General features: G+C 61.7%; 2 protein-coding genes across 34 annotated transcripts in view; one reads left to right on the forward strand and one right to left on the reverse strand.

The window, feature by feature from the left end:
* The window catches only part of MYO18A (myosin XVIIIA), a 36,649-nt gene extending 13,120 nt beyond the window's left edge, over positions 1–23,529 (forward strand). For 11 of the 33 annotated variants that reach the window (XM_032129659.1, XM_032129660.1, XM_032129667.1 and 8 more), the window contains 43 exons: positions 421–477; positions 1,040–1,127; positions 1,256–1,365; positions 1,445–1,621; positions 1,736–1,946; positions 2,203–2,345; positions 3,042–3,142; positions 3,233–3,296; positions 3,406–3,550; positions 3,892–3,912; positions 4,954–4,965; positions 5,435–5,611; positions 5,692–5,782; positions 5,869–6,061; positions 6,494–6,580; positions 7,190–7,331; positions 7,530–7,689; positions 7,769–7,955; positions 8,043–8,277; positions 9,107–9,216; positions 9,305–9,370; positions 9,617–9,745; positions 10,188–10,331; positions 11,253–11,342; positions 11,428–11,547; positions 11,624–11,735; positions 11,838–11,965; positions 12,076–12,230; positions 13,376–13,499; positions 13,577–13,777; positions 14,073–14,183; positions 14,508–14,612; positions 14,724–14,870; positions 14,961–15,074; positions 15,218–15,334; positions 15,437–15,520; positions 15,741–15,878; positions 16,554–16,739; positions 16,823–16,962; positions 18,029–18,073; positions 19,573–19,695; positions 20,605–21,780; positions 22,900–22,986. In XM_032129659.1, the coding sequence (XP_031985550.1) occupies positions 421–477; positions 1,040–1,127; positions 1,256–1,365; positions 1,445–1,621; positions 1,736–1,946; positions 2,203–2,345; positions 3,042–3,142; positions 3,233–3,296; positions 3,406–3,550; positions 3,892–3,912; positions 4,954–4,965; positions 5,435–5,611; positions 5,692–5,782; positions 5,869–6,061; positions 6,494–6,580; positions 7,190–7,331; positions 7,530–7,689; positions 7,769–7,955; positions 8,043–8,277; positions 9,107–9,216; positions 9,305–9,370; positions 9,617–9,745; positions 10,188–10,331; positions 11,253–11,342; positions 11,428–11,547; positions 11,624–11,735; positions 11,838–11,965; positions 12,076–12,230; positions 13,376–13,499; positions 13,577–13,777; positions 14,073–14,183; positions 14,508–14,612; positions 14,724–14,870; positions 14,961–15,074; positions 15,218–15,334; positions 15,437–15,520; positions 15,741–15,878; positions 16,554–16,739; positions 16,823–16,962; positions 18,029–18,073; positions 19,573–19,695; positions 20,605–21,772 (6,258 nt within the window). In that variant the 3' untranslated portion in view covers positions 21,773–21,780; positions 22,900–22,986. Of the gene's footprint in view, positions 1–420; positions 478–1,039; positions 1,128–1,255; positions 1,366–1,444; positions 1,622–1,735; positions 1,947–2,202; positions 2,346–3,041; positions 3,143–3,232; positions 3,297–3,405; positions 3,551–3,891; positions 3,913–4,953; positions 4,966–5,434; positions 5,612–5,691; positions 5,783–5,868; positions 6,062–6,493; positions 6,581–7,189; positions 7,332–7,529; positions 7,690–7,768; positions 7,956–8,042; positions 8,278–9,106; positions 9,217–9,304; positions 9,371–9,616; positions 9,746–10,187; positions 10,332–11,252; positions 11,343–11,427; positions 11,548–11,623; positions 11,736–11,837; positions 11,966–12,075; positions 12,231–13,375; positions 13,500–13,576; positions 13,778–14,072; positions 14,184–14,507; positions 14,613–14,723; positions 14,871–14,960; positions 15,075–15,217; positions 15,335–15,436; positions 15,521–15,740; positions 15,879–16,553; positions 16,740–16,822; positions 16,963–18,028; positions 18,074–19,572; positions 19,696–20,604; positions 21,781–22,899 lie in introns of those variants that run through there. The other 22 variants (XM_032129664.1, XM_032129666.1, XM_032129668.1 and 19 more) reach the window with 12 other exon arrangements.
* Positions 23,530–23,807: 278 nt separating this feature from the next.
* Positions 23,808–27,183, reverse strand: PIPOX (pipecolic acid and sarcosine oxidase). Its single transcript, XM_032129696.1, has 8 exons — positions 27,006–27,183; positions 26,280–26,428; positions 25,640–25,841; positions 25,361–25,543; positions 25,146–25,298; positions 24,921–25,079; positions 24,744–24,819; positions 23,808–24,648 (listed from the first exon to the last, which is right to left on the reverse strand). Exons 1-8 carry the CDS (start codon positions 27,129–27,131, stop codon positions 24,518–24,520), a joined length of 1,179 nt encoding a protein of 392 aa, XP_031985587.1. The 5' UTR covers positions 27,132–27,183; the 3' UTR covers positions 23,808–24,517.
* Between the last annotated feature and the right edge of the window lie 703 nt (positions 27,184–27,886).

Genomic DNA, 27,886 nt, shown 5'->3' on the forward strand with positions numbered 1-27,886 from the left:
CCCCAGCGAGGCTGTGCCGGGAAGCCAGATGTTCCAGGAGGGTGCCCTCAGTGGAGCTGGCACAACTGGGGCGGGCAGGGGTGTGGAGCAGGGTGTGAAGGGGCAGAGTGCTGGCATTGGCAGGATGCATGGCTCATGCCAAAGCAGCTGTGGCGGAGCTCAGAGCAGGGTCAGTGAAGTGACCCCCAGCCACAGGGCTTTGGCAGCACAGCCTCATGGCCAGCGTCCTTCCCAGCTCTGTGTATGTCCAGCACTGCACTGGACTTGCCACCCCGCTGTCCACAGTGGTGGCCGTGGCATGAGGAGCAGGGTTTGGCACAGCGGTGCTTTGCCCCCGCTTGCTCCTCCCCGCCTCTTTCTGTGCTGTGTGCGGGGCAGGGCTGAGCCCTTCTCACCTTCGCCGTCTCTCGGCCTCGCCAGGGTCCAGCGGACGATGCGCCGGCAGCTCCTCTTGGCCCCGTCCCTGCTGCAGCTCAGGTTTGGCTTTGGGGCTCATCCTGCTCTCCGTGTGCCAGGCACATCCCCACTGTGCCGGCCACACCAGCCTGGCATTTCCCGTGTCACAGTCCTGTGCCATGTCCTTTGTGCCTCCATTATGTGCCTCAGTGTGTCCTGTGTCCCTGCAGCATGTCCCTGCAGCATGTCCCATGTCCCCATAGCATGTCTGGTGTCCCTGCATCCTGGCACGTGGCTGGCATGGGTGCCTGCTCTCAGGGCTGTGGTTTGGGAGCTTGGCCCCTCCAGGCTCGCCCGAGGTGGCCGTAGTGAATGTGCCTGTGGGTCACTGTGTCTTTATGTCTGTCCCAAGCTGTGGCAGGGCCTTGGTGGTCTCTGCAGCCCTGAGCCCACTGGGGTCCCCCCAGTGGGCAAACTGGGGACATGCTGGAAGGGCTTGTGGCTTGTGAAGGTAGCCTGGATGGCCAGCACATGGCCCTGTGACCAGTCAGCCCTGCTCCCTCCAGTCCCAGAGATGTGGGCAGGGGGTGAGACAGGGCAGGGGGCAGGTGACTACAACCTCTCCACATCTGCTGTCCCTCAGGCCAAGACGGAGGAGCAGATAGCAGCCGAGGAGGCCTGGTACGAGACTGAGAAGGTGTGGCTGGTGCACAGGGATGGCTTCTCCTTGGGTGAGCCAGGGGCACTGCTGGGACACAGCACCCCATCCTTCCTGTGGCACAGCGAGCCCCCCGACCCTCCTGCGGTGTCCCTGGGGGCTGCCAGCACAGCCCCTCTGAGTGCCCTATGCCCCTTGCAGGCAGCCAGCTGCGGCCGGAGGCGGGCAGTCCCCTGCCCGAGGGCAAGGTGAAGGTGAAACTGGACCACGATGGAGCCGTCCTGGAGGTGGAAGAGGACGACGTGGAGAAGGTAGGGCTGCGGGGCGGGGGGCCAATGGGGCAGAGCCCCGTTCCCTGCCTGACCCGCCCCACCCCAACCTCGCTGCCAGGCAAACCCCCCGTCCTGCGACCGTGTGGAGGACCTCGCCAGCCTCCTCTACCTCAACGAGTCCAGCACGCTGCACACGCTGCGCCAGCGCTACGGCGGCAACCTCCTGCACACCTACGCCGGGCCCACCATGGTCATCATCAACCCACTGAGCTCCCCCTCCATGTACTCTGAGAAGGTGACGCTGCAGCGGGGTGACACCGCAGGGGACAAGCAGCTGGCGCCGTGCAGAGGGGACAGAGGGGTGGCAGGGTGCTGACCATCACCCGCTTCCCCTCCCCGTCCCCTCCAGGTGATGCACATGTTCAAGGGGTGCCGCAGGGAGGACACGTCCCCGCACATCTACGCGGTGGCGCAGGCCGCGTACCGCAGCATGCTGATGAGCCGCCAGGACCAGGCCATCGTCCTGCTGGGCGCCAGCGGCAGCGGCAAAACCACCAACTGCCAGCACCTGGTCCAGTACCTCGCCACCATCGCCGGCAGCACCGGCAAGGTCTTCTCTGGTGAGTCCCCGGCGGGGCACGGAGTCCCCTTGTCCTGCCTGCACACGCCCCTCGCTTTGCAGTCACAGCCCCACGCACGTGGCAGCGGCTGGACACGCGCCGGAGGGGCTGTCACTGTGTCACGCCGGTGCCTTTGCCGCGCTCCTGGGGGCTGCTGCGGCGCAGAGCATGGCACGGGAGCAGCAGCACCTGCCTGGCTGGCTCTGGCCCCCTGCCACTGCACAGCCCCTGCACCGCCCTACTTCTCTTCCCGCAGTGGAGAAGTGGCAGGCTCTCTACACCATCCTGGAGGCTTTTGGCAATAGCAGCACCGGCATGAACGGCAACGCCACCCGCTTCTCCCAGATCATCTCTCTGGACTTCGACCAGGCTGGGCAGGTGGCGTCTGCCTCTGTACAGGTGAGGGGGCCGGGGTGGCCCCCCCCAGCACGGGAGCTGGTCCATCCTTGTCAGCGTGGCTCCCCTTGGTGTGGGAGCGAGTCCATCCTCACTGGAGTGTTGCCCAGAGAAGCTCTAACTGCCCCATCCCTGGAAGCATTCAAGGCCAGGTTGGACAGGACTTGGAGCAGGCTGATCTGGGGGAAAGTGTCCTTGCCCATGGCAGGGGTTTGGAACTCGGCGATCTTTAAGGTCCCTTCCAATCCAAACCATTCCATGATTCCGCGATTCTCCCGGTGTTTTCTACACTGCAAGCTCTGCCATAGACCCCCAGCCCCATGCTCGCAGCACTCAGCAGCCTGGCATCCTGCTCTCGTCCTTGCTCACACCCAGATCAGATGGGCTGCCTATCCTTGCTGAGTTAGTCCCAAAATCAGGGGACGTGTCTTCCAGCCACCTCCCTGCTGTAGTAACAGCAGAGCCCTTAAAATCCAGGAGAGCCGCTCCGTGCTCTTGTGGTAGCATTCACTGAAGAGAGATGCTCATGGGCTGCTTGGGTGATGTTTGCATTCACATGGTGCCCTGCAGTGGGAGGGACACCCTCACAACTCTGTGGGGACCCTGGGCTGGCAGCAAGGACGAGCCTGGGGTGGGCTGGGTGGTCTCAGTGGGAGCGGGGCACTTGGGGGCAGCTCCCGACTCTCCCACCTCCGCCAGACACTGCTGCTGGAGAAGCTGCGCGTGGCCCGGCGCCCGGCCAACGAGGCCACCTTCAATGTCTTCTACTACCTGCTGGCCTGCTCTGACAGCACCCTGCGGTGAGCTGGGGGGGAGGGCACAGCCCCCATCGTGAGGGGGGGTCTCTGGGACCTCCCCCATGGGGCCAACCGTTGTGTTTATCCCTGCAGGACTGAGCTTCACTTCAACCACCTGGCAGAGAACAATGTCTTCGGCATTGTGCCCCCCTCCAAGGTTGTTGCCATGGGGAGCTGTGGGGGAAGATGGGGGTCTCTGGCCCATTTGAGTGCAGGGGGAGGCAGAGCTGGACTCCCAGACCAATGGCTCCTATTGTTTTCCACAGCCGGAGGAAAAGCAGAAGGCAACCCAGCAGTTCAGCAAGCTCCTGGCAGCCATGAAGGTGATGGGCATTTCAGGAGATGAGCAGAAAGCCTTCTGGCTCATCCTGGGAGCCATTTACCATCTAGGAGCTGCCGGGGCAACCAAAGGTAGTAAGCTGGGAGCCATTAATGAGGGGAGATTTGGGACTGATGGATGTGAGGGGTTCCAGAGCCAGAGTCTCCTGCAGTGCAGCCAAGCCCTGGGGGAGGGGGTGGGGGCTGTATCAGCTGAGGGACAGTGCCCTGCCACCCTGGGTGCTTTGGGACACCCAGTTTGGTTCCCATGGTCGGGGTGGTCTCGTTAACTGGTGGGAATTGAACACACCCAGACCCTGGGCTGGCCCCTGACAACTTGGGGGAGTGGGGGCCTGGGTGGGGCCTGAAGGAGTTGGGGGGGGGGGTGTCCCCCCATTCCCAGTGTAACACCTTTCCCTCCATCCTCCTCGCAGAGCCACTGGCAGATGGAGCTGGTAATGGGAGTGGGGAGGGCTCTGCTTTCGGGGGTGCCACGCGATGCTGGTTTGGGGGCTGCAATGGGGGCTTGGGATGCTGCTGGTGTGCTTGGACCAACCCTGACCCTGGCTGTGTCCTGGCAGCCCCAAATTTGCCTGCTGCTCGTGAGGACTCCCAACCCCGTCCTGTCAGCACCATTGGTGGTGTGGGGCAGGGCTGCCTTGGCACACAGAGCTCACCATGGGTGTGAGTCTCCCACAGCACCAGCTTTGCTCTCATTTCTGGGGATGGCAAATTTGGCTTTGGGGGCTGCCCTTCTCCCCCTGTGGCTTTCTCTTTCTGCCTTTTGTACTGGAAGCCCCTGTGATGCTGCACACTGGTGGGAGAGCTGGGCATGTCACCCCCAAAATGGGCACCTGGAGCTGGTGGCTGCACCCAGGGAATCTGCAGCCCTGGGGGAAAAAATGAGCTGGGGATGAGAAGGGAGAGACCGGAGGGGTCTGGATGCACGTTGGGGTGCAGTGCTGGCCCATGGGGTGCTCTCGGGGCACTAGAGGGCAGCAGGGTCCCACTGCAGCCACCACAGCGGGATGCTCAGGCAGCTCCGGAGCCTCTCCATGGGAGCCTGCTGTGTGGGGGAACCCCAGATCCTGCTGGGGGGGAGCATTGCTGCATCGGGGCGAGCATCCCACTCCCAAGTCTGTGCTGCTGCTGCTGCTGAAGCCTCCCCTGCACCTCGTGGACACTGGGGGTGCTCAGAGGCAGCTGAGTTGCAACAGCCCCACAATTTCCTTGACCCTGGGCTGGATCCAAAAGGGGCTCCCCATGCGCCGGGGCAGAGCTGAGCTGCTCCCCAGCAGTGCCCGTGGTGCGGGGGGCTCACAGGGGAGGGACCCCTATGCCAGGTCACAGTTTGTCACTGCAGCGATGGCTGGCGAGGGGGCAGGCATGGCATGTGCGGTGGCATGGTGGCAGGAGGGCGTCCCCGTGCCGTCGCGTGTCGTTGTTTCTAACCCCTGTCTCTGTTCGCATGGTGCATGCTGCCCTTTGCAATGCAGACGCCGACGAAGGTAAAGTCCCGTTCTCCGCTCGTGTCTCTGGCTTCCCCCTCCCCCCGTGCCACCGTCATCCTGCTTCCGTGTCCCTGTGTGTTCACCATTAACCTGCTCCCACCGCCCCCAGCGTCCGTGTCTCTGTGTCTGTCCGGCTGCCCTGCGGCTGTGTCACCAGGCAGGGACATGTCCCCTTGTGGGGTGGCTCAGAGCCTCAGAGGTCCCTGGGTAGTGGTGGCAAGGGGTCCGTGCTTCACACCCGTGTGGCTCCAGGCTCAGCCCTGCAGCAGCACAAAGCCATTCACCCCTGTCTCCTCTAGACCCCAAACATCTCCGTCTCCTCAAACCCCAGAACGTGTGCTCCCACTGTACCCATCATCCCCAGCCTACTCTGTGGGTCCCTAAGATCATCTCAGGCCTGTTTGGAAACACTCCCCATTTTTGGGGGTGCCCTGCTAGGCTCTGAGCCCTCTTCTCCACCCTTCAGCTGGGAGGAAACAGTTTGCACGGCACGAGTGGGCTCAGAAAGCCGCGTACCTGCTGGGCTGCAGCCTGGAGGAAATCTCCTCTGCCATCTTCAAGCACCAGCCCAAGGGCACCCTGCAGCGCTCCACCTCCTTCCGGCAGGGCCCCGATGAGTCTCCCCTGGGGGACAGTGGCACAGGTAGGGTGAGGTATGGGGGGGACAGCAGATGGCCCGGAGAGGGATGCTGGGCTGGAGACACTCAGCTTTGCTTTGGCCAGGTCCCAAGCTGACGGCGCTGGAGTGCCTGGAGGGCATGGCAGCTGGCTTGTACTCCGAGCTCTTCACGCTCCTCATCTCCCTCCTCAACAGGTACATGCTGGGGGGGCCGGCAGGAGAGCTGGGGGGTGCCTGGCAGCAGCCACTGACCCCACTGTGTCCCTTTGTGCTCCCCCCAGGGCGCTGAAGTCGAGCCAGCACTCGGTGTGCTCAGTGACGGTGGTGGACACCCCCGGGGCGCAGAACCCTGAGCTGGCAGGGCAGAGCCGGGGGGCCACCTTTGAGGAGCTCTGCCACAACTACGCCCAGGAGCGCCTGCAGCAACTCTTCCACCAGCGCACCTTTGCCCGCGAGCTGGAGCGGTACAAGGAGGTACCAGAGACACCCAGGGCTGCCATCACCTCCTTCACTTCTGCCCTCCTACACCCACGTGAACATCTCCTACGTGGCCCTCCTGGTTTCTTACCCAGTGGTCACTCTGGACCAGTCCAACCAAAGCAGCTCTGACACGATGCTCGGTGCTCAGGGCTTTCCTCAGGGCTCCTGTGCTGGCTGTGGAGCACAGCAAAGGCAGGCCGGGCTGGGATGTGTTGGAGTAGCTGTGGGTGATGGTGATGGTGGTCACTGCTGCTGCTCCATCTCACCGCTGACAGCCCACAGGGACCCTTCCATGTGTCCTGGTCCCCTCTTAGCATGTGGCATCACCCTAAACCCCGTCGACATCCACACCCTGATGGGCTCACGATCCCTATCACTGCTATTCTGCGGAGTGGACACTCACCTGCCTCTGTTTCCCCTCACCAGGAGAACATAGAGCTCGCCCTGGCTGATGCTGAGCCCAGCTCCTCTGGCTCCATAGCTGCTGTAGACCAGTCCTCACACCAGGCACTGGTAAGCACCTTCCACTCTTCCTTCCATCCACATCACAGCAGCAGATGGGCAGCTTTTTGGCACTTCAGTGGTGGAGGGGAAGGAAAGGGGCTATCCTGAATGCTTGGCCATGAGAGCATGGGTACAAGTGTGTGTGCAGCCCACATACCTGGTGCATCCCCCAGCATGGTTTTCCCCTCCTGTCCTGGGAGCTGCTTGTGCTGTGGGCAGGGGGCCTGGAAACTTTGTGTGATCTCTGGGGTTCTCCAGTCCTCAAAGTACTCTGGTCCCCAGGATACTCTGGTCCCCAAGGTGCTCAGGTCCCCAGTGTCCATGGGTCCCCAAGGTTCTCCAGTCCCTACTGGAGGAGGCTGCAGAGACCAGGGGTGCTGCTGGCACCATCCCTGTGCTGGGTTTCAGCCCAGCGCTGCATTTCCCACCTCAGTGGGATGCGCTGCCAGAGTGTCCCATATGGACTCTTTCCCTGCTGGGGAGCAGGATTCAGGAGCCCTCTCACACAGTGGGAGGTTGCATGATTCCTGGGTGGCCTGGGTGCCCTGTGTCACCCCATGTCCCTGCCCTGGGGGACACTGGTGTGCCAGACCAGCTGCCAGCATGGTGACCCTGCAGGTCCGGTCTCTGGCCCGCACGGACGAGGCGCGGGGGCTGCTGTGGCTTCTGGAGGAGGAGGCGCTGCAGCCAGGCGGCAACGAGGACACCTTGCTGGAACGGCTCTTCTCCTACTATGGCCCCCAGGAAGGAGGCAAAAAAGGTATGGAGGGGGGCCTGGGACCGTGGGGATGTGTCCACTAGACCAGAAACAACTTCTGTAATGGAAGGTGTCCCTGCCCATGGCAGGGGGGTGGAATGAGATAATCTTTAGGGTGCCTTCCAACCCAAACTATTCTGGGATTCTGTGACATGCCCCATGGTCCCTGGGGCTGTGCTCACTGGTGCTGTTTCCCCACAGGGCACAACCCGCTGCTCCCCAGTGACAAGCCCCGACACTTCCTCCTGGGCCACAGCTCGGGGACCGACTGGGTGGAGTACGATGCTACAGGATGGCTCAACTACGTCAAGCACAACCCGGCCTCCCAAAACGCCTCTGTCCTGCTGCAGGAGTCCCAAAAGTGAGCAGGGTCCTGGGGTGGGAGCATGGCAGGGGGGAGAGGTGACGCTGGGGGGTGACACGGCCTCTGTGCCCTGCAGGAAGGTGATCAGCAGCCTGTTTGCCGGGCGCGGCGGCTCGGCGCTGGTGCTGTCGGGCTCGGTGGCGGGGCTGGAGGGGGGCTCCCAGCTGGCCCTGCGCCGGGCCACCAGCATGCGCAAGACCTTCACCACCGGCGTGGCTGCGGTCAAGAAGAAATCCTTGTGCATCCAGATCAAGCTGCAAGTGGTGAGTGAGGGCGTGTTGGGGGGGTCCCCGCACCTGGCTGGGGCACCTCTGCGCGTCACCGCTCACCCTGCTCTGCCACACCTGCAGGACGCCCTCATCGACAGCATCAAGAAGTCCAAGCTCCACTTCGTGCACTGCTTCCTGCCCAAGGCGGGGGGCGGCGGGGACCCCCAGGCTGTGCTGTGCCGGCGGGTGAGCGGCAGCGAGCTGGAGCTGCCCACGGAGCACTGCGAGGCCGGGCTGATGCAGCTGGACGTGCCCCTCCTGCGCGCCCAGCTCCGCGGCTCCCGCCTGCTCGACGCCCTCCGCATGTACCGCCAAGGTGAGCCCTGGCACCAGGGGTGGACAGCACGGAGGTCCTGCCTGCATCTCCTTGCTGGAGAGCCAAAGACCCCCAGGAAGCCCTTCAGCACATACCCTCGCTCTGAACTCTGGAGTCTCTCCCCAGGGTGGTCCTGTCCCTGTCCCCCCTCCCCTGCAGGGCTGTTATCTGCGCTGGGGACAGGCATGGCCTTAATTGGATGTCTCCCCTGGTGCCGTTGGTTCAGGGCAGCAATCCCATTGACATCCAGCCCCTGTTCCACTGGAACGAGGGCCTCTGGATTGTGCTCAGCAAAGCATTTATTGATACATTGGCTGGCCAGCCACCTGGCTGAGGGTTTATTCCTTGGAGGCCAGACCCTTCCTGCTGTGATTGGAAATCGATGCCACCTGCACACCTCCTGGATCGATGGCCGTAGCCAGCCGGCCGTGCTGGGGTCAATGTCTCCATCAATACCTCATCGTTAATTAAGATATGGAGGCTCAGTGCTGGAGCCTGATGCAGGAGCTGGCTGTGGCTCAGAGTGGAGCCCGAGCAGGACTTGCACAGGCAACACGTGTCCCTGCTCTCCCCCCGAGGAGAGATTTGGCTACTTTCTCCTCAGATCCCGGCCAAAATTGCTGGAGGACGCAGCCAAGGAAAACCTCCCAGGGAGGCTGGGGGCATTCCAGCAATGCCTGACCCTATGGGGAACTTGTGTCACGTGGGGTGACCCCATCAGCTCTCCCAAAACATGAGCCTCAGCATGTCAGGGCACGTGGGACTGTCCCTGGCCATCCCCCAGGTGTGCTGGCTGCCCACACAGCCCCACTCTCCCTTGCTTCCCCAGGTTACCCCGACCACATGGTGTTTGCGGAGTTCAGGCGGCGCTTTGATGTCCTGGCCCCACACCTGACCAAAAAGCATGGGCGCAACTACATCGTGGTGGATGAGAAGCGGGTACGTGCCCCATGTCAGAGTCACTGCTGTGGCCCAGGGTCCCCTACACCCTGGAGTGCCTGGCCCTGACACCTTTCCCTCCCTGCAGGCAGTGGAGGAGCTCCTGGAGTCACTGGACCTGGAGAAGAGCAGCTACCACATGGGCTTGAGCCGGGTACGGTGCCCGACACCACCGGGTGTGGGTGTGGGCAGGGCTGTGCGTCATGGCATGGTGGGACAGCAAAAGGGCAGCACTGTTCGCTCCCACCCATGGCATTCCTCGTGCCTGGGGAATAAAACCCCACTGTGGGACAGGACCAGTGGCTGCGGAGGGGAGAGACACATCCCCACCAGCGGGAGGGTGGCACGGCGTGGCCGGAGGGATGCCGGCACCCATCGCCGTCCTGCTCCCCTCCTGCAGGTGTTTTTCCGGGCTGGATCATTGGCCAGGCTGGAGGAGCAGCGGGACACGCAGACCAGCAGGAACATCACCCTTTTCCAGGCGGCGTGCAGGGGCTTCCTGGCACGGCAGCACTTCAAGAAGAGAAAGGTTCGTCCCAGCGACTCTCCCCTCCCCGCTCTGCTGCACAATTTCGCCTAAAATGGGCAGCGCAGCCTTTCTGCGCCTCCTGGGCCAGCACCTCCTCCTCCCGCCTCCCCCGGAGCCGTGGGGGGCCAGGGGGAACCGGGGGGCCAGGGGGAACCGGCAGGGAGGCTGCTGGGCATCGCCGCAGAAGGATGAAGCTACACTTTAGCTCCTACTTTTATCATTAGAGAAGGTGTAAAATAGGCATCTCACAGTGCCTTGCTTTCCCAGGATTAGCATTTACAGGGGCTGGAGAGGATCAAACAGCAGATTTGCTGGTGCAATTAGCCTAAATGCTAATGAAGGGAAGCATGCTGGGGTGCTGGCAGGAGTGCTGAGCACCCACACGCTCCGTTTTGCCCTGCTGGTGGCCCCGTACTGATCCCATGCCCCGTGCCCTGCACAGATCCAGGATTTGGCCATCCGGTGCGTGCAGAAGAACATCAAGAAGAACAAAGGGGTGAAGGATTGGCCCTGGTGGAAGCTCTTCACCACGGTGCGGCCCCTCATCCAAGTGCAGCTCACCGAGGACCAGATCCGCGGCAAAGACGTGGGTATCCATGCCAGGGGACGCTGGATGGAGCAGGGAGGGCTTGGGGGAGTGTTGGTCGTGGGCAGGGCCCCATAGAGGGGTGGGATGCAGGATCCTGTGGTGGATTGGGATACAGGACCCCACAGTGGGTTGGGATGCAGGAGCCCATGATGGGGTGAGATGCACTACGACCACAACTGCCTGCATCCCGCCAGCGCCAGGCTCGAATTGCTCCCTAATTTGCGAATCAGCATGTCATTAGCATCCCAAGAGCCGGCTGTTGCTTGAGCCCAATTACAAGCGTGGAGAATGGAAGTGAAACCGTGTGCCAGAGGCAAATGCGGGGGCTCCGCTCGCACTGGCAACCAGACACCGGTGCACTCACCGAGCATGGAGCTGCTGCCTGGCTCAGCTTTCACCCTGACCTGCTGGGGACAGCACCTGGGTGGGGGCACCTGGGCGGGGGCACCTGGGCCCCCTGCTGCCCCCCAGCCTGTGCTGGAACCAGAGGAAGAGAGAGGATGATGTTAACAGACAAACATGCTTCCTCAGCACTGGCTGGTGGTCCCTGGTTCCACAACATCCTGGTGGGCCCCCTCCCTCCCCACCTGGGCCGGGTGCACCCAAGCCCTTCAGCAAGCTGCTGATGGGTGGATTTGCTCCCACCCCCTCTCCCAAGGGATGTGGGTACCCCTTTGCAGCTTTTCTGGGACTGCCTGGTATTTCAACACCATTTATGGGGTTGGAGTCGGCAGACAGCGGAGTGGGTTGGGGAAAGTCCCTGTCCAGCCCTTGGCAGGGGAGAGCAGCCCTGGGGAGCCCCCACCCTGCCCATCCTGCGCTGGGGGGGTGCTGGGGAGGGGCAGAGAGCTGCCAGCCTCCTACCCGCCAGCCTCTTCCCTGCGCCTGCCCCCTCCCTCACCGCCCTCTCTGTTGCAGGAAGAGATCCAGCAGCTGAAGAGCAAACTCGAGAAGGTGGAGAAGGAGCGTAACGAGCTGCGGCTCAACAGCGACCGCCTGGAGAGCAGGGTAGGTCCTTGCCGGTGCCGGGATGGGGTACGGTGCTGTGCCAGCCTGCCCCAGCCAATGGCCCCATTCCCCCTGCTGCCCCCAGATCACAGAGCTGACGTCGGAGCTGACGGACGAGCGGAACACCGGCGAGTCGGCCTCCCAGCTGCTGGACGCTGAGACGGCCGAGAGGCTGCGGGCTGAGAAGGAGATGAAGGACCTGCAGGTAAATGTGCCCCTCCCTGGCCTCGCAGTGTCTCCTGTCCCCTGCAAATGCTCACCACAGCCATGTCCCCTCCCAGGCCAAGTATGATGCCCTAAAGAAGCAGATGGAGTCAATGGAGATGGAGGTGATGGAGGCTCGGCTCATCCGGGCGGCCGAGCTCAATGGGGAGCTCGACGATGATGATTCAGGTACTGTCCTGCCTCCAGCGCTGGCTGCTGGCACACCCTGCAGTGTCCCCCTCTCCCTGTGCCACCCCCACAGCCCCTTGGTGACGGCGTTTCCCCACACAGGTGGCGAATGGCGGCTGAAATACGAGCGGGCGGTGCGGGAGATCGACTTCACCAAGAAACGGCTGCAGCAGGAGCTGGAGGACAAGCTGGAGGTGGAGCAGCAGGGCAAGAGGCAGCTGGAGCGCAAGGTGAGTGGGGCTCAGCCCTGGGGACTCCCTGGTCTCCTCAGCATGGCTAGGACTGCAGAGACATGGTGGCATCCCGGAGCCCTCACTGCTCTGCTCACCTCTGCCTGCAGCTGGCGGACCTGCAGGCGGACAGCGAGGAGAGCCAGCGGGCGCTGCAGCAGCTGAAGAAGAAGTGCCAGCGCCTGGCTGCCGAGCTGCAGGACACCAAGCTGCACCTCGAGGGACAGCAGGGACGCAACCACGACCTGGAGAAGAAGCAGCGGAGGTGGGGACCATGTGCTGGCAGCGGGGGGGACACGGGGGACGCGCCTCTGGCGAAGTGGCATTACCATTTTAGCAGGGATTTGGGCACCTCACCAGCTCCTACTTGGCTGAGGTGTCTCTAGTGGGATGGGGCTGCCCAAGCTGGATGTGTTTGTTGTGGGGAGGATCCCCATGCCCTTTTGGGGGGGCCCAGAGCTGAGTGATCCCCCCTGTGTGGGGTCATGTCCCATGGTGGAGGCTGCTAGTACCCTGCTTCTGCGCTCAGCACGCGCTGCCATCCCGTCCCCTCTCCCAGCCCCAAAGTTTGCTAACGTTATTAAGCAGCAGGGACGCTTTCATCTCATTATGGTAATGATCGCACACACAAATACAGCGAGAGAATCCAATCTAATTAATTTCAATTTCCGCGGATTGGAGTCTGTGCTAATGCAGCTGTTTATTACCCAGCGCGAGGAAAAATGGGGATTAGCCGCCGAGGTGTTTAACGCAGGTCACAAACTCAAGCGCAGGGTTGTTTTCCAAGCCCCAAAGGCAGTGATTTCAGAGTAAACCCGGCTGATCCCATCCCAGGGGCGCTGGGAGAAACTGCCACGGCACTGCCTGGCTACAGGCTGTGCTGAGCACTCCTCCACCAGGGCCTTGTGTCCCCTCCGGGGGGTCGCATGTCCCCTTCAGGGATGGGACCAGTGCCATGTCACATGGAGCCCCGGCACTGGGATGCAGCTGTGGGAGCCAAGCTGCTGCAAGAACCCATCTCTCCCAGAGAACTCTCCATATCCTGCTTGGAGGGTTTGGTGTCCCCAGCTGCCTTGGAGTAGCCAAGTCCCTGCCATTGGCAGCCACAGTCCCACGGCCACGTGCTGGCCCTGGAGAACAGCTGAGGTGCTGCTGGGGTCAGTGCTGCAGGTGCTGCACTCCCCATTAGCACGGAGCAAAGGCATCAGGAGGAGTGTCTGAGTGACTTGGTGCCACCGTGCTGGCAATTAAAGACTCATCAACAGTGTGTTTCAAACAAGCTCTCGGCAGCACACCGCCCTTCCCAGTGCCTGCTGCTGAGGGAAGGGGATGCTCTGTGCAGTGCCCCTGGCACAGGGCTGAGGGTCAGTCCACAGGCTGCTGAGCTCTCACCCCACTCTCCCCACACAGGTTTGACAGCGAGCTCTCGCAGGCGCATGAGGAGGCGCAGCGGGAACGGCTGCAGCGGGAGAAGCTGAGCCGAGAGAAGGATGTGCTGGTGGCTGAGGTCTTTGGCCTCAAGCAGCTGCTGGAGGTGAGTGGCCCCCGGCCCCCTCCCCAGCCTCCCAACCACCGGGTGCCCCGGGCTGACAGTGACCCTGTCTCTCACAGGACAAGGACTCGGACATCGCAGGGCTGACGCAGAAGGCGGAAGCGCTGGAGGCAGAGCTGCAGGACATCTCCTCCCAGGAGTCAAAGGACGAAGCCTCCCTGGCCAAGGTGAAGAAACAGCTGAGGGACCTGGAGGCGAAGGTCAAAGACCAGGAGGAGGAACTGGATGAGCAGGCTGGGACCATCCAGATGCTGGAGCAGGTACGATGGGGAGGGGCTAGGTTTCTGGGTGGGGTGGTTTCATGCAGGGCTGTTATTACCTGGGCCGGGCTTGCCTGGGAAGAGGAGGCGGTCGCCCTGAGCCCGGCGTCAGGCCAGGCATCGCCGTGGCCAACACGGCTCCCGGCCCTCCGTGCCATGGCCCGGCAGGTCACCATGGGGCGAGCAGCCCAGCTGGCCTCAGACCGGGGGGTTTTCAGGGTGAGTGGTGCCTGGACAGTGGCATTCAGGGGTCCACACGTCCCCTTCACTCTGACCACATCCCCACCATTTTCAGGCGAAGCTGCGGCTGGAGATGGAGATGGAGCGGCTGCGGCAGACCCACGCCAAGGAGGTGGAGAGCCGTGATGAGGAGGTGGAGGAGATCCGGCAGTCATGTCAAAAGAAGGTAGGGCTCTGCTGCGGCCCCTCTGCCCAGGAGGGCCTGGGATGCATCCCCATGCCGGGGCCGGGTGCTGGGAGCTGCCAGCTGGGCACCGTCATGCAGCACCCGGCTCCCACGCAGCCGACCACAGCCCGGCTCCACCGGCCCGGCGGGTCCGACCAGTCCTTCTGCTGCCCCGGCCAGCTCACACTGGGCTTTGTGCCTCTGGTTGCGCAAACACCTGGCCGGTGGGGTCACCTGGTGTCCCTAGTGTGTGGGGACACGTGAGGAGGGGGGTCATGACCCCTCCCCACCGCCCTGACCGGCTGCCTCCTGGCTGTCCCCCAGTTGAAGCAGATGGAGGTGCAGCTGGAGGAGGAGTACGAGGACAAGCAAAAGGTGCTGAGAGAGAAGCGGGAGCTGGAGAGCAAGTTATCTGCTGTCAGCGAGCAGGTGGGGTGATGGGCAGCTGGGCACCTGCGTTGCTTTGGGGACCCTGAGGTGGCCATGGTGGGGTGGACACCCCTCAGGCATGGAACCATGGGAAGGTTTCCCCTGCCACAGGCCAACCAGCGGGACTTCGAGACGGAGAAGCGCCTGCGCCGGGATCTGAAGAGAACGAAGGCGCTGCTGGCTGATGCTCAGATCATGCTGGACCACCTGAAAAACAACGCACCCAGCAAGAGGGAGATCACCCAGCTCAAGAACCAGGTGTGCATCCAGACCCTCCCCAGACTGCAGGCTTTGAGGGACAGGGAGTGTCCGTGTTCCCTGGCCAGGCACTGAGCTATATCTCTGCAGCTGGAAGAGTCGGAGTTCACGTGCGCGGCCGCCGTCAAGGCCCGCAAATCCATGGAGGTGGAGATCGAGGACCTCCACCTGCAGATCGATGACCTTGCCAAGGCCAAGGCAGCGGTGAGTGGGTTTGGGGTGCCGTGAACTATGGTGGGGCCATGCCCCATTTGCACCCAGGGTGGCCCCACTCTGTTTGGAGTGGGTTTCGGGGGTGAGTGCTCAATTCCAGGGATGCTGCAAGAGACACGTGTGTCTCCCTGCAGCTGGAAGAGCAGCTGAGCCGGCTGCAGCGGGAAAAGAATGAGGTGCAGAGCCGGCTGGAGGAGGACCAGGAGGACATGAATGAGCTGATGAAGAAGCACAAGGCAGCTGTGGCCCAGGTGAAGGGGGAGCAGCAGCTGCACCCACCCCACCCCCTCAAGGTGTCCCTTTTGGAGCCGGCCCAGTGGGATCCCCACTGATGGCCCTGGTGTGACCTGCAGGCATCCCGGGACCTGGCACAGATGAATGACCTCCAGGCACAGCTGGAGGAGGTCAGCAAGGAGAAGCAGGAGCTGCAGGAGAAGGTGGGGATGCACCCTGAGTGAAGCCAGGGTGATGGGGGGCACCCAGAGACCCGCTGCCCACATCATGCAGGGCCCCCTGCACCGTGGGGATGCAGAGCAGTCCCATGGGAAGCTCTCCATCCAGATGGGAGCAGCATGTCCAGCAGCTCTCCTCCAGGACGGCGTGGCAGGGGGGGCAGGGTGATTGTGGTCGAGGCTGAGGCTGTGCCCTCTCCCGCAGCTGCAAGGTCTGCAGAGCCAGCTGGAGTTCCTGGAGCAGTCCATGGTGGACAAGTCACTGGTGAGCCGGCAAGAGGCCAAGATCCGTGAGCTGGAGACCAGGCTGGAGTTCGAGAGGACTCAAGTCAAGCGCCTGGAGGTAGTCACGGAGCTCCCCCTCTGTTCCAGCTGGGACAGGGGTGCAACAGGACCATAACGAACCTGCCTGAGGGTCTGCTGAGTGCCTCCCCTCCCCAGGACCCCCCACGCTGCAGCCGTCTCCCTCTGGCAGCCCATCCCCATCTCCACAGGGAGGACTCCCTGCAAGCACTGATAACAGTAATCCACCTCCCAGCCCGGCAAAGTGCTGCTCTTTCCCTGCATCGACTTAGGGAAATTATAGACTCCCCAGTCCCGCGAACGCAGCCTGTTTTATATTCTGCCTCCGCAGCTCTGCCGGGGAGCGCGGCAGCTTAGCTCTCCTCTTCATATTTTCCAAGCTATTATTTCCTTCCCCACTCTCTCTGCCGAGGCCATAAATATGCAGCGGCTGGCTCAGTGGCTGGGGGAGAACGGGAGCTATTTTTTCCCTATGTTACATGTTTTAATTACTTCACACACAGTTAAATCTATTTTTCCAATTCAACAAAGCCCGTGCTGTTGTTCTGCCCCTTCCCTGGCCCTGGGAGGGGATGGTTTCTCCTCCATCTCCTTGTGTAATTTTATGGGAGTGAGATCCATCCTCGCATCATCTCCTGGTGGGTGTTGGGGTGAGGGTGGACCTGCAGGATGAGAGGTCTGTGGGGGGATTTGGGGTGACCCCGCTGCTCCGCAGAGCCTGGCCACGCGGCTGAAGGAGAACATGGAGAAGCTGACGGAGGAGCGGGATCAGCGCGCAGCCGCCGAGAACCGGGAGAAGGAGCAGAACAAGCGGCTGCAGCGGCAGCTCCGTGATGTCAAGGAGGAGATGGGCGAGCTGGCCAAGAAGGAGGCAGAAGCCAGCCGCAAGAAGCACGAGCTGGTGAGGCACCCATGATAGGGCCAGGCAAGGCACACGGGGGTGTTCTCTAAAGGAACCCAGCTCATCCCGTTCTCTCACTGCAGGAGATGGACCTGGAGAGCCTGGAAGCTGCCAACCAGAGCCTGCAGTCAGACCTGAAGCTGGCCTTCAAGCGCATCGGGGACCTGCAGGCAGCCATCGAGGATGAGATGGAGAGCGACAGCAATGAGGATCTCATCAACAGGTGAGAGCACCGGAGCCCGGCTCTCGCGCGTCCCTGGGGCTCACCGCTTCCCCTCGCCACTTCAGAAATGCCACAGGGATCCCTCGGCTCTGCCTGGCCCTGGCAGGATGCTGTCTGTGCATCCATCCATGCGTCGTGCACTCATGCATCTGTCCATGCACCCGTGTCTGTCCATCCGTGCATCGGGCACCTGTGCACACAGGCATCAGTCCATGCACCTGTGCATCCATCCCTCCATCCACCCGCAGCCCCCATGAGCTTCAGCCACTTGTGGAGGTGCCTGAAGTGCATCCAGGATCCTGCCAGCTGGCTGGAAACAGCCCAGGGAGCCCCAGGAGCCAGGGCAGCACAAGCTGGCAGGAGGTTTGGGATGCTGGGATGCAGCCCAGCCCGGGATAGAATCATAGAATCATACAATTGTTTACGTTGGGAAGGACCTTCTGAGATCATCGACTCCAGCCATTAACTCAGCACTGCCATGTTAGCACTAAATCATGTCCCCAAGTGCCAATCCACACATTTTTTTAATGTTTCCAGGGAATGACTCCACCACTTCCCTGGACAGCCTGTTCCAATGCCTGACCACCCTTTTGGTGAAGAAATTTTCCCTAATATCCAAGGCACAATCTGAGGCCATGTCCTTTTGTCTTATTGCTTGTTCCTTGGGAGCAGAGCCTGACCCCCCTGGCTACAACCTCCTTTCAGGAAGTTGTAGAGGGTGAAAGTGCCCCCTGAGCCTCCTTTTCTCCAGGCTGAGTCCCCCAGCTCCCTCAACTGCTCCTCATCAAACTTGTGCTCCAGATCCTTCCCCAGCTCTGTTGCCTTTCTTTGGATATGCTCCAGCACCCAACCTGGGATGCTGGGATCCAGCTGGGTGCAACCCCACTCCAGGGGCACAGAGCAGCCTCACTTCCCTCCCCTGTCCCGTCCCCACCATTTAATTTGCCCACATCTATTCCCCACCCATTTGGTCTTATTTTTTTTTTATAATTTTCCTTTCATTTGATTTCTTTTCTGTTGTGTTTCTCCCCCCTCCGACCCCCCCCGCCCCTCCAACCCCTCCCAGTTTGCAGGACATGGTGGCAAAGTATCAGAAAAGAAAGAGTAAACTGTGAGGAGCATCTCTTTCCTTCCTCCCCTCCCCTAACCTCCACCTCACCCCCAGGGGCCGGGGTCCCGCATGCCACTGGCCCAACTCTGCATGCCCTAACAGCACCCACGGCACAGCACGGCACAGCACATAACCACATCCCACGCATGGGGACAGGGCAAGCCCCTGGGATGGGCTGGGGGGGGGATGCTCTGCCGTGGCTGATGACAAATCTGTCAGAGTGGGGTGGCAATGGAGCCCTGCTGCCACTAATTAATACCCCCATCCATGGTCGCTCCCACGACCCAGATCCTGCTTAACTAACGGCACGTTTGCCTGGACATAAACTGTGTTTGATGTGGAACTTAATTTCGTTGGTCAGAAAACCTTAGCTGCCCTCAGAGCTTGTTTTTGGGGCTTGCTGGGGTTTTTTTTGGTGTCGTTCTGTGTCTTTTTGTTGGTTTTTTTTTTCCCCAAGCCCAGCGTTGCCTGGATGTATTGCAGGGGAGGGAGATGCGCAGGATGGAGTGCGGCTCGTTGCTCTGAATTTATAAAGAGAAGGATTCATATACAGGGTCTATTCCAGCCTGTCCCTTGTGCTGTTTGCTGTCATTCCCAGGCAGGGAATAAGCCCAAAACCAGGAGGATAAAAGGCTGTTTAAGATCCCTTCCTTGGAGTGGCCTGGTGGGAGCGGGGTGGCAAGAGGGGGACCACACTGCTTCAATTTCCATATAGATCCCACTGGTGCTGCCATAACCCTAATGAAAGCAGTAAGCGGTGAGGTATTAAGAGAGATTTATTCAGGGATGCTTTTAACGTGGAGGAATGGATTTTGCAATGCAGACAGCACCTTCTTTCTAAAGGCAATCAATATGGTTACAAACGGCCATTATAAATTAGACGGTTTAAGCCAGATAGGACTTTTTTTACGCCGGGACGTAAATCAGGGGCTCTCGGGCACGGCAGGGCTGTAAATCTGCCCGCTGTGCTCCCACGCCCGCTGTGCCAGAGTCGTTTCTGTTCCGCCTGCTAAACTCCTGTTTACCCGGGGCCATCAGCATTGCTCTTCCTCGCTGTAATTCTGCACGCGACGGCAGCCTGTAAAATGAACCCACTTATTTCCTTCCCGGTCCTGGAGTTGGAAATCTCCTGTGTTTCTGGAGCTGTGCCCTGCCTGATGCCCCAAAGCCAGGCCCTGCTGTCTCCAGCTCCAGAGCTGTGCAGTGATAGGGAGAGATGTTGGATAGAGGGTGCAAGAGCCCCTTGGGCAGGCGCAGGGGTGGTTTGGGGGTGCTTCAGGGAGCCCCTGCCTTGCAGGTCGAACTATGTGCATGCAGATTATGTCCCAGAGATGGAGCAGAACCATAGGATGGGGTTTCACCCATGCCAGGGTACACAGGCAGTGGGTACTGGAGGAGTTCAGTGCCCTCCAGTGCACTTTCATCTCTCCAGCACCCAAAACATCACTGCCCCACGCTGACCTCTTGCTTTCTCCCACCCTGACCCGCTCCTCCGGCAGTGATGGTGACTCAGATGTGGACTCAGAGCTGGAGGAGCGCGTGGATGGGGTGAAGTCTTGGCTCTCCAAGAACAAAGGCTCCTCCAAAGCACTCTCGGATGACGGCAGCCTGAAGGGCAGCAGGTGGGTGCAGGGCTGGGCACGGGGCTGGTGGGCAGAGGACAGGCTGAGCTGTGCTGGGACATGGACAGGGTGGGTGCCCACGGGATGTGGGATTTGGTACCGTGTTCCCATCTGGTGTTTGTTGGCCAGGGAAGGGTTAATGCTGGTGAGCAGCTCAGTCTCCATTGGGGACACACGTCCCCCCACCCAATGGGACCTCCCTGGTCCCCCTTCCCTCATCCCACCCTGGAGGCATATGGGCATCCACAGCCCCCACCCCATCTGCCTCCTCAGGTCTTTCGATACTGCGCTTTAGCTCTGTGCAACATTCCATCACTCCAGGACTGATTCCCTGCTCCATCCTGCCCTCCTCTTCAGCCCCACCCCATCCCTCTCCACACCTCTCAGAAAATGTTGGCAGAGGTGGGGAGCATGCCCAGGTGCACCCACGGCATGGGGCTGGGGCACACTACCCTTCTCCATGGAAAATGCTTGCCTGCTGAGCACAGATTGCTTTGCTTTTATCCAAACCCAATTTCCTAGCAGGGCTCCAGGAGTCCCAGGGGACTTCCTCCCTCTGCCGAGCAGGGGGGAAAGATCTGAGCTGGTTTCTGTTAATTGGTTTAATTTATTCAGCGGTGCAGATGTAAAACATTTTGTTATTGGAGATAATTCCACCTTTTCTGAAGTCGGGAATCAAACACAGCGGCTCCCGGTAGCCGACAATGAAATAAATTGAAGGCAACACTTTAAAGGGGAATCAAAGTGCTGGGCTAGAACAATTCCCACATTTACATGACATTTTTCCACGATGCCATTTCCCGCTGACGCAAATTGCCGAGGCCGCCTCGCAGCCCCCCCCTTTGCCCGCTCATCTCCGTGTCTCTCTTGTCTCCCCGGTGCGTGCGGGGCCGCGGTGCCGCGGCACAGGTCAGCCCCGCCGGACGGCCCCGAGCCCGAGGAGCGGCCGGTGTCGGTGTTGAGCTCCCTCAGCTACAGGAAGCGGCCGGGCCTCAAGGATTCCATAGGCGGCCGCGGGGATGAGCAGACGCTGTTCAGCGCCCTGGGCGAGCGGCCGCCTTCCCCCGAGCGCCCTCCGCGCCGGGCGGCCCGCGGCGGCGAGCCCCAGGACCGGGCGGCCGTCATCGCCCGCGCCTTCGCCGACGCCAGCGGCCGGGCTCGCCAAGGGCTGGACAAGCGGTGGTCCCTCTCGGCCACCGACGTAGAGAAAGCCTCCGTCGCCTCCGCCCCAGTGAGCCGCGTCTCCTCCGCCTCCTGGCGCGGGCTGGAGGACGGCGATGATGGGGACGAGGGGTGCTCGATGCTTAGCTTCGCCCTCTCCAGCCCCGGCAGCTTGCGGAGCCGGCGCGGGGGGCCCGAGGGCCGCCCTGAGTCGCGGCTCTCCCTGGCCCGCAGCCGCCTGGATGAGGCGGACGAGGGGTCCCGCGGACAGCCCCTCTTGGGGCGCAGCTTCTCTGTGCCCCCACGGCCCCGCAGCGCAGCCTCCGAGGAGGAGGGTCCTGGAGACGCCCGTCCCGTGCGGCACCGCTCCTACCTCGATCCCGACCTGGAAGCCGCCATCCAGGAGGTGCTGAGCTACCGTCCGCTGCTGGCCAGGGGCTGCTCCAGCCCCGAGGCCGACTCGGGGGACGACGGCCGGAGTGTCCGGAGTGTCAGGAGTGTCCGGAGTGCGGCCCCCCTGGGCGCCGCTGACCGCCCCTCCGGCAGCCTGCGCCGCTCCGCATCCGCCCTCGACTTCTCCCGGCACACCTGCCGGTGCCGCAGCAGCTCGGGCTCCTCTGAGGAGGAGGAGGAGCGGAAGAAGAAGAGCTCCAAGAAGCGTGCCAAGAAAAGCAAGAAGAAATCCAAGAAGAAGAAGAAGAAGCAGCAGTCATCATCCGAGTCCAGTTCCTCCTCCGAGTCCTCCTCCGGCTCCACCAGCTCCTACCGCAGCACCTCCAGTGTCAAGAAGGGCCCGCGGGTGGCGGCGGGCGAGGAGCCGACACGTCCTGCCCGGGGCAAGAAAGAGGAGAAGCAGCGGAAGAAGCAGGTGGACAGCCTGATGATGAAGTACCTGTACCGTCCCGAGAGCGACTGAGGCAGGAGGTGGGAGCGGTGTGTGCCGTGCAGCATGAACCTCCCCGTGTGCCACTAACCGCTCGCCCTAACCCTCTCCTGACTCTGGAGTTCTCCTCCGCCGGCATGGGGCACCCCGGGATGGGGCAGCCCTCTGTTCCTGCAGCAGCCCTGCTTTTGGGATGCTGCAGGGCATCCCGAACGCATCTCCATCTGTGGGGAGATCCCCAGCATGGCCGCAGCGGGACCGGCAGCTGCCCGTGCTGCCAGGATGCAGCGTGTTCAGGATTAGCAGCTGCGGGGCACCAGGAAGTGCTAATCCCTTCCTGGCTCCCCAGCCATCGACCGGGACACATCTGGATTTATTCCTTCAGGAAATTTTTAAGGGTTTGATGGGCAGCACAGCCCCCAGGAGCAGCGGGGAGTGGGATGGGTACTAACACGCACCGACTGCAGTGTGTGAGCATGGATGGAGGCAGCACCCGCGGTGGGGGACCCAGAGTGGGCAGCTGGAGCTCAGAGTTGCCCTGTGCCCTGTTGGGCGCCTATGATGGGAATTCGGGGTGTGAATGGCCTCAACCTGCAGGACTTTGGGGTTCTGCATGCTGTTTGATGCAGAGAGGAGGGTTTGCTGGGGCTCGCCAGCAGCGATTCCAGAGCAGGCTCATTCCTTTCTGATGGCTTGAATAGGAGAGCTGCTGGAGGAAGGGAAAGAAGCCTTTTGGAAATGTTGTTGCCGTTGGGCTGCCAGTCCCAGGGGCAGGGAAGGCATCATGGGGTACCGGGGGAGCAACACCCCCAGCACCCAGCCCTGGGCTCGGGTACAACCGGGACCCTCAGTCAGGGTGTCTGGGAGCGCTGGTGTTGGCATCCAGGGCCACGAGCTTTTTCCTGGGCAGGCTCAGCTCAGCCCCACTGCAGAGCAGGGGCTCAGCTCAGCGCAGCGAGGAGTTGTTTGCAGTGAGGCATGTCCCAAATATCTCGGAAAGAATAAAAAAGGAGGCAATCAAGGCTCCATCCAGCTGGCTGCCAGCGTGCTGGCTCACCGCAGCTCCCGCTGCAGCCGGAGGGGAGCTGTGCTCTGCAGCCAAGCCATGCTGGGGACATGGAGCCCCCCGTGACCCCCTCTAACCCTGCTCTCTCCCACAGCCCCACGAGCTCCCGGCACACCTTCACCTATGACAGATGGGACGATGAGCACGACGCCGAGGACAGCACACGTCGCTCCTCCCGCAGCTCCCCCAGTGCCAGCGAGGCGGAGAGCCGGGCTGCCGAGACCCCCGCCTAGCCCCCCACCGCCACTTCCCACCGCCCCGGGAACGCTCAGCTCCGGGGGCCGCCCCGGGCAGCCGGTATTTGGAGCCCCCGGCTCCAGCCATGGGAGGAGCAGCCCGGCCGGCTCGCTGGCTGCACCCCCCACCCTCCCACCTCCTGTCTGTCCTTGGCGGCGGAGCCGGCTGCTCCGGCACCCGGGATTTATTCCTCAGTGCCTGCTGGCTCCTTGTTTTATAACTTAAACTCCCCCCTTCGGCACCCTGCCGTCCTCTTACACCCCTTTTAGTTGAGCCAAAGACGTCTCTCGCTGGCCGGGCCCTGGGGAGCAGCCGCCCGGCAGCCGGGAAGGGGACATGGGGACAGGGTCCCACGTGCCCACCTGGGTTTTTTGTCACCCCCCAGCCCCCCACCTCTGCCTGGCTGTTTTGCACTAGCCCAGCTGTGCATTCTCCCCCCACCCCCTTTACTTTCATTATGAAAATAAACGTCATTTCTGGCTGGTGATACCGGCTGCTGCCTGTTCCATGTGCCTGGGGGGGTCTCCCCGTTTTTGGGGGGGTGTTTGCATGGTGAAGAGGTCTGACGGAATGGATCCAGCTCCAGCAAGGATGCAGAGCTGCATGCAAAGGCCAAGTCTGGCTTCTTCCCTGAGCCTGCTGCACCCATGGGTGCTGCGGAGGGGGTGGGGAGGGGGGGGAAGCCCTCGTGGGTGCCAGTGCTGAATCATTTATCAATCTTCATAAATATGCAGATGAGCAGCGGGACAGAGCCTCTGCCTGCCGGCATTAAATAATTAACGCAGAGGAGATGATGATGTGCATTGCTGGCTGCCTGCACGGCTCAGCCTCGGCCCTGGCCGTGTGCTGTCCCCGTGCCATGTGCTGTGCCCTGCACCTGGCCCCGGGGACACCCCGCACCCTGGGGACTCCCCTCACTCCTTGGCAGGTTGTTTCCCTTTCCCCACCACCTCCTGGAAGCACACAGGCCAAGCTCGGTGCTCTGTGCCATAAAGCCACGCTGCGCTAATGCGCTTTCATTAAGTGGGAGCGATCTAATGATAATAAAATGGCACATTTAACATTAAAACATTTAACTTGACTCCTAAGCGAGTGTGTCTCTCCGCGCTGCTCCAGCTCCATCTTCATGAGGCTGACAAAGCTTCTTAATTTGTTCCCCAGGAGTGGGTGCTTGGTAGAGATTGCTTCGCACCGCATGGCATGGGGGATGCTGGGATGTGGGGAGGCAGGGTACCAAGATACAGGGATGTGGGGAAGCAAGGATGCAGCCGTGCTGGGATGGTGGAATATGGAGATGTGGGGATGCTGGATATCTGGGGTGCGGGCTGGAGGAGTGCAGCGTGTTGGGACTCCCCAAGGTGCAGGGAGGTGGAGATACATGGGGATGGAGGTGCACTGGGTGTGAGGATACTGGGATGCAGGAACACAGCTGCAGGCAAGTGCAATGCCATGGGGGCACGTCTGGAGCCCCACATCTACTGTGCAGCCGCAAGCACGCCGGGGAAGCGGGTGATGGCGAAGTGGGCCATGTTGTGGGATGGCTCCTCGCCCAGGCTCAGCTCACACAGCAACTTTCCCACCACTGGTGCCAGCTTGAACCCATGGCCTGTGGGAAGGAGAGGGAAGGTGGGGACACAACCATCCCCATGGCCCTGGACAGCTCTGGGGTGCTGGGCTGGGGGCGCAGCTGCCCTCGCTTACCTGAGAAGCCGGCGCCGATGACGATGTTGCTGAACTTGGGGTGCCGGTCCAGGATGAAATCTTCATCTGGAGTGTTCTGGGAAGCCAGGGTGTGAAGGTGAAGGGACAGGGTGGGGTCCACCTTCAGCTGGGGGAGGGCTCAGGATGCCTGGGTCTGTGCCCTGGGGCGGGTCTCACCGTGTAGAGGCAGGTCTCCATCACTGCCGGCTGGGTCTCCAGCCCAGGCAGATAGCTGCTGATGAAGCTGCTCAGGACGGCAACGTCAGGGTGGGGGGCACTCGAGGGGGCCTGATCCCGCTTCTCTGGGTCTGTGGGGCTGCCATGGTGGTGGCACACCTGGAGGACAACTGGTCAGGGCAGGCTGGTTAAGGAATCCCCCACCTTGAGCTGCACCCCGCTCACCTTCATCAGACCTGGGTACTCAATGGAGGGCAGCCCGTAGATGCCATGGGGGGCTTGGCTCAGCCCCAGGGTCAAGAAGCAGGGACTGACACTGCCCGAGCTGGCGCTCCCAGGTTGCTTCTCCCTCCAGTAGCAGACGTTGATTCGCAGGGGCTGGAATCACTCCATTAGCTCTGGCCATGATTGTGCCACCCCCTTGTGCCACCAACCCTCACCTGCAGTGGCAGGTGGAGACCCAGTTGTTCCACGAGGGCACCGGTCCAGGCTCCAGCCGTGATGATGAGCCGGGGGGCTTTGTACACCCCAGCAGTGGTGGTGACAGTGACCGTGGCCCCAGGTTCGATGTGCAGCACCTTCTCCCCGTCCTGCAGGGTGCCCCCATGTCGGCGAAAGACCTCCTGGGGTAGGGGAGGGTGACGGGAGGTGGCTGCGAGGATAGAGCCAGGGGACCTCCATCCCATCCCAAATCATCCCATCCCCTCAGGAGCACCTACCTGCACCGCCCGCAGTGCCCGGTCAGCGAAGAGCACCCCGGCAGTGCTGTCCAACACGGCCACCTGGCCAGCTTGGAGCCGGAAGCCAGGGAAGCGCTGGGCCAGCGCCGCGGCGTCGAGGACCTCGTCAACACCCAGGCTCCTCCTGCAGGCCTCCAGCTCCGGCTCTCCCGGCAGCCCCAGCACCACCAGTCCCGTCTGCCTGCATCTCACCAGTCACGTCAGCTCGCCCTGCTCCCCCTCCCTGCGCGGACCCCCCGCTTGCTTTGCTCCTGGGGGAAACTGAGGCACGGTGACACCAGTGATACTTGGGATGTGCTACACCCTGGTGCTGGCGCACCCCACACTGGGATGCAGGTGATAAGGGCACAGCGCTTAGGGTGAGATGCATGGGGAGGGTCCGGACACTGACATCACACTCTCCCCCCTAAGTACAGCAGGAGCCATCAGCCCTGACCCCGGCACCGGAGGATCATTTAGATGCTCATTTCCTTAATGACATTTCCTTCATGGAGCCCCATAAATTACCAGGAACTGGCAGCTGCCTGCCAAGGAAGCCGCATCCCACCCAAAGTCACCGCCCCCAGTCCCTCGGGGAGGGGACGGTGCCCGGCGGTGGCTGCGTCCCTGTCCCCATCACCTGTAGAGGGTGGTGCCGGTCTCGGCCTCCAGCTGCTGCCAGAGGCGGAAGCTGTCGGGCATCATGCGGGAGTAGTACTCCTGGGGGTAGGCGCTGCGGATGATGCGGCTCTGCCCATGCGAGCTGCCCCGAGAGTGGGGCAGGAGGAACTGTGGGGCAGAGAGGACATGGGGGTGACCACAGACACTGCCACCCTCAACCGCACCAGCCCCGTGTGCATCAGCACCGTGCCGCACAAGGCACCTTGGGACACAGCCTGTCCTGTCAACCATGGCACAGGGAAAAAGCAGGAAACGGGGGTCTTGGCGCTGGGGACATGAGGGTGCTGGCGCTGGGGACATGAGGGTCTTGGCGCTGGGGACATGAGGGTGCTGGTGCTGGGGACATGAGGGTGCTGGTGCTGGGGACATGAGGGTCTTGGCTCTGGGGACATGAGGGTGCTGGTGCTGGAGACATGAGGGTGCTGGTGCTGGGGACATGAGGGTCTTGGCGCTGGGGACATGAGGGTGCTGGTGCTGGGGACATGAGGGTCTTGGCGCTGGGGACATGAGGGTGCTGGCGCTGGGGACATGAGGGTGCTGGTGCTGGGGACATGAGGGTGCTGGCACTGGGAACTGCAGTGCCAGCAGCGGCTCTGCTCTGTGCCATGGTGGAGGGCAGCCAGGTCTGCGGGCACCCGCCCCAGCCTGTTGGGAATGGAGTCGTGGCAGAATGGGGTCACCATACCTGCTCCAGCAGCAGAGTGTCCTTGTGGCGCTGGGCCAGGTGGTAGGCAGTGAAAGAGCCCTGGATGCCGGCCCCGATGACAATGACATCGTAGGTGGACTTCTGGGGCTGGCTTGGGGCAGCCATGCCTGTCCTCGTCCTCGTCCCTGCTGCTGTCCCTGTGGCTGCTGGGAGGTGAGCCAAGGGGAGGAACGGGGCAGAGTCCAGCCAAGCCGAGCGGGTGGTGGAGCCTTGGCCACCTTCCAGCTCTCTGGGGACACAGGGGCCACATTCTTGCTACCCCTTGGGGCTGGCCAGGCAGGAACATTCTCATTCCCCCACCAACACCAGCTCCTGGTCCCAGGGCAGGCAGTTCAGCTGATCAGAGTGAACGGGTAGGATAGACATGAAGGAAAACTGCTTCCAATAAATCCCCCTTTCCACTGGTCACTGCTGGCTCCAGCTGTGGTGGGACACAGGGCTTCCATTCGTGAGGCAATGGGAAACTCCCCCCTTGCTTCCAGGCAAACAGGGTTTTTTTTCCCCTCCAGCACAATTTATTACAGCCATAAACCATTTTGTTGCCATCTTTTGTTGTTATTTTTTTAACGGGAGATAGGGGTGATTTAGGGCTCACCAGAGCTGCCAAGATGTGGCACGGAGCCCCATGGTGGATTTTGCAAATCTGTAAAATTTTGGGGTGTGATTGGGGTTTGGGAACAATGCCTTAGAGTGGAGGATAACACAGGCAGGGGCTGCCAGTTTTGCCCACTGCCACCACTGCCCCATGCTGCCTGACAGCTAATTAGGGGAATTAATTCACTCTGGCTTCTGCGGTGTAAAAGGCATTATTTACTGGTTAATTGTCGTTATTACAAAATGTTAAATATCATTATTTATTT

Source organism: Corvus moneduloides, chromosome 20, assembly GCF_009650955.1.
Source record: "Corvus moneduloides isolate bCorMon1 chromosome 20, bCorMon1.pri, whole genome shotgun sequence".
NCBI classification, from domain to species: domain Eukaryota; kingdom Metazoa; phylum Chordata; class Aves; order Passeriformes; family Corvidae; genus Corvus; species Corvus moneduloides.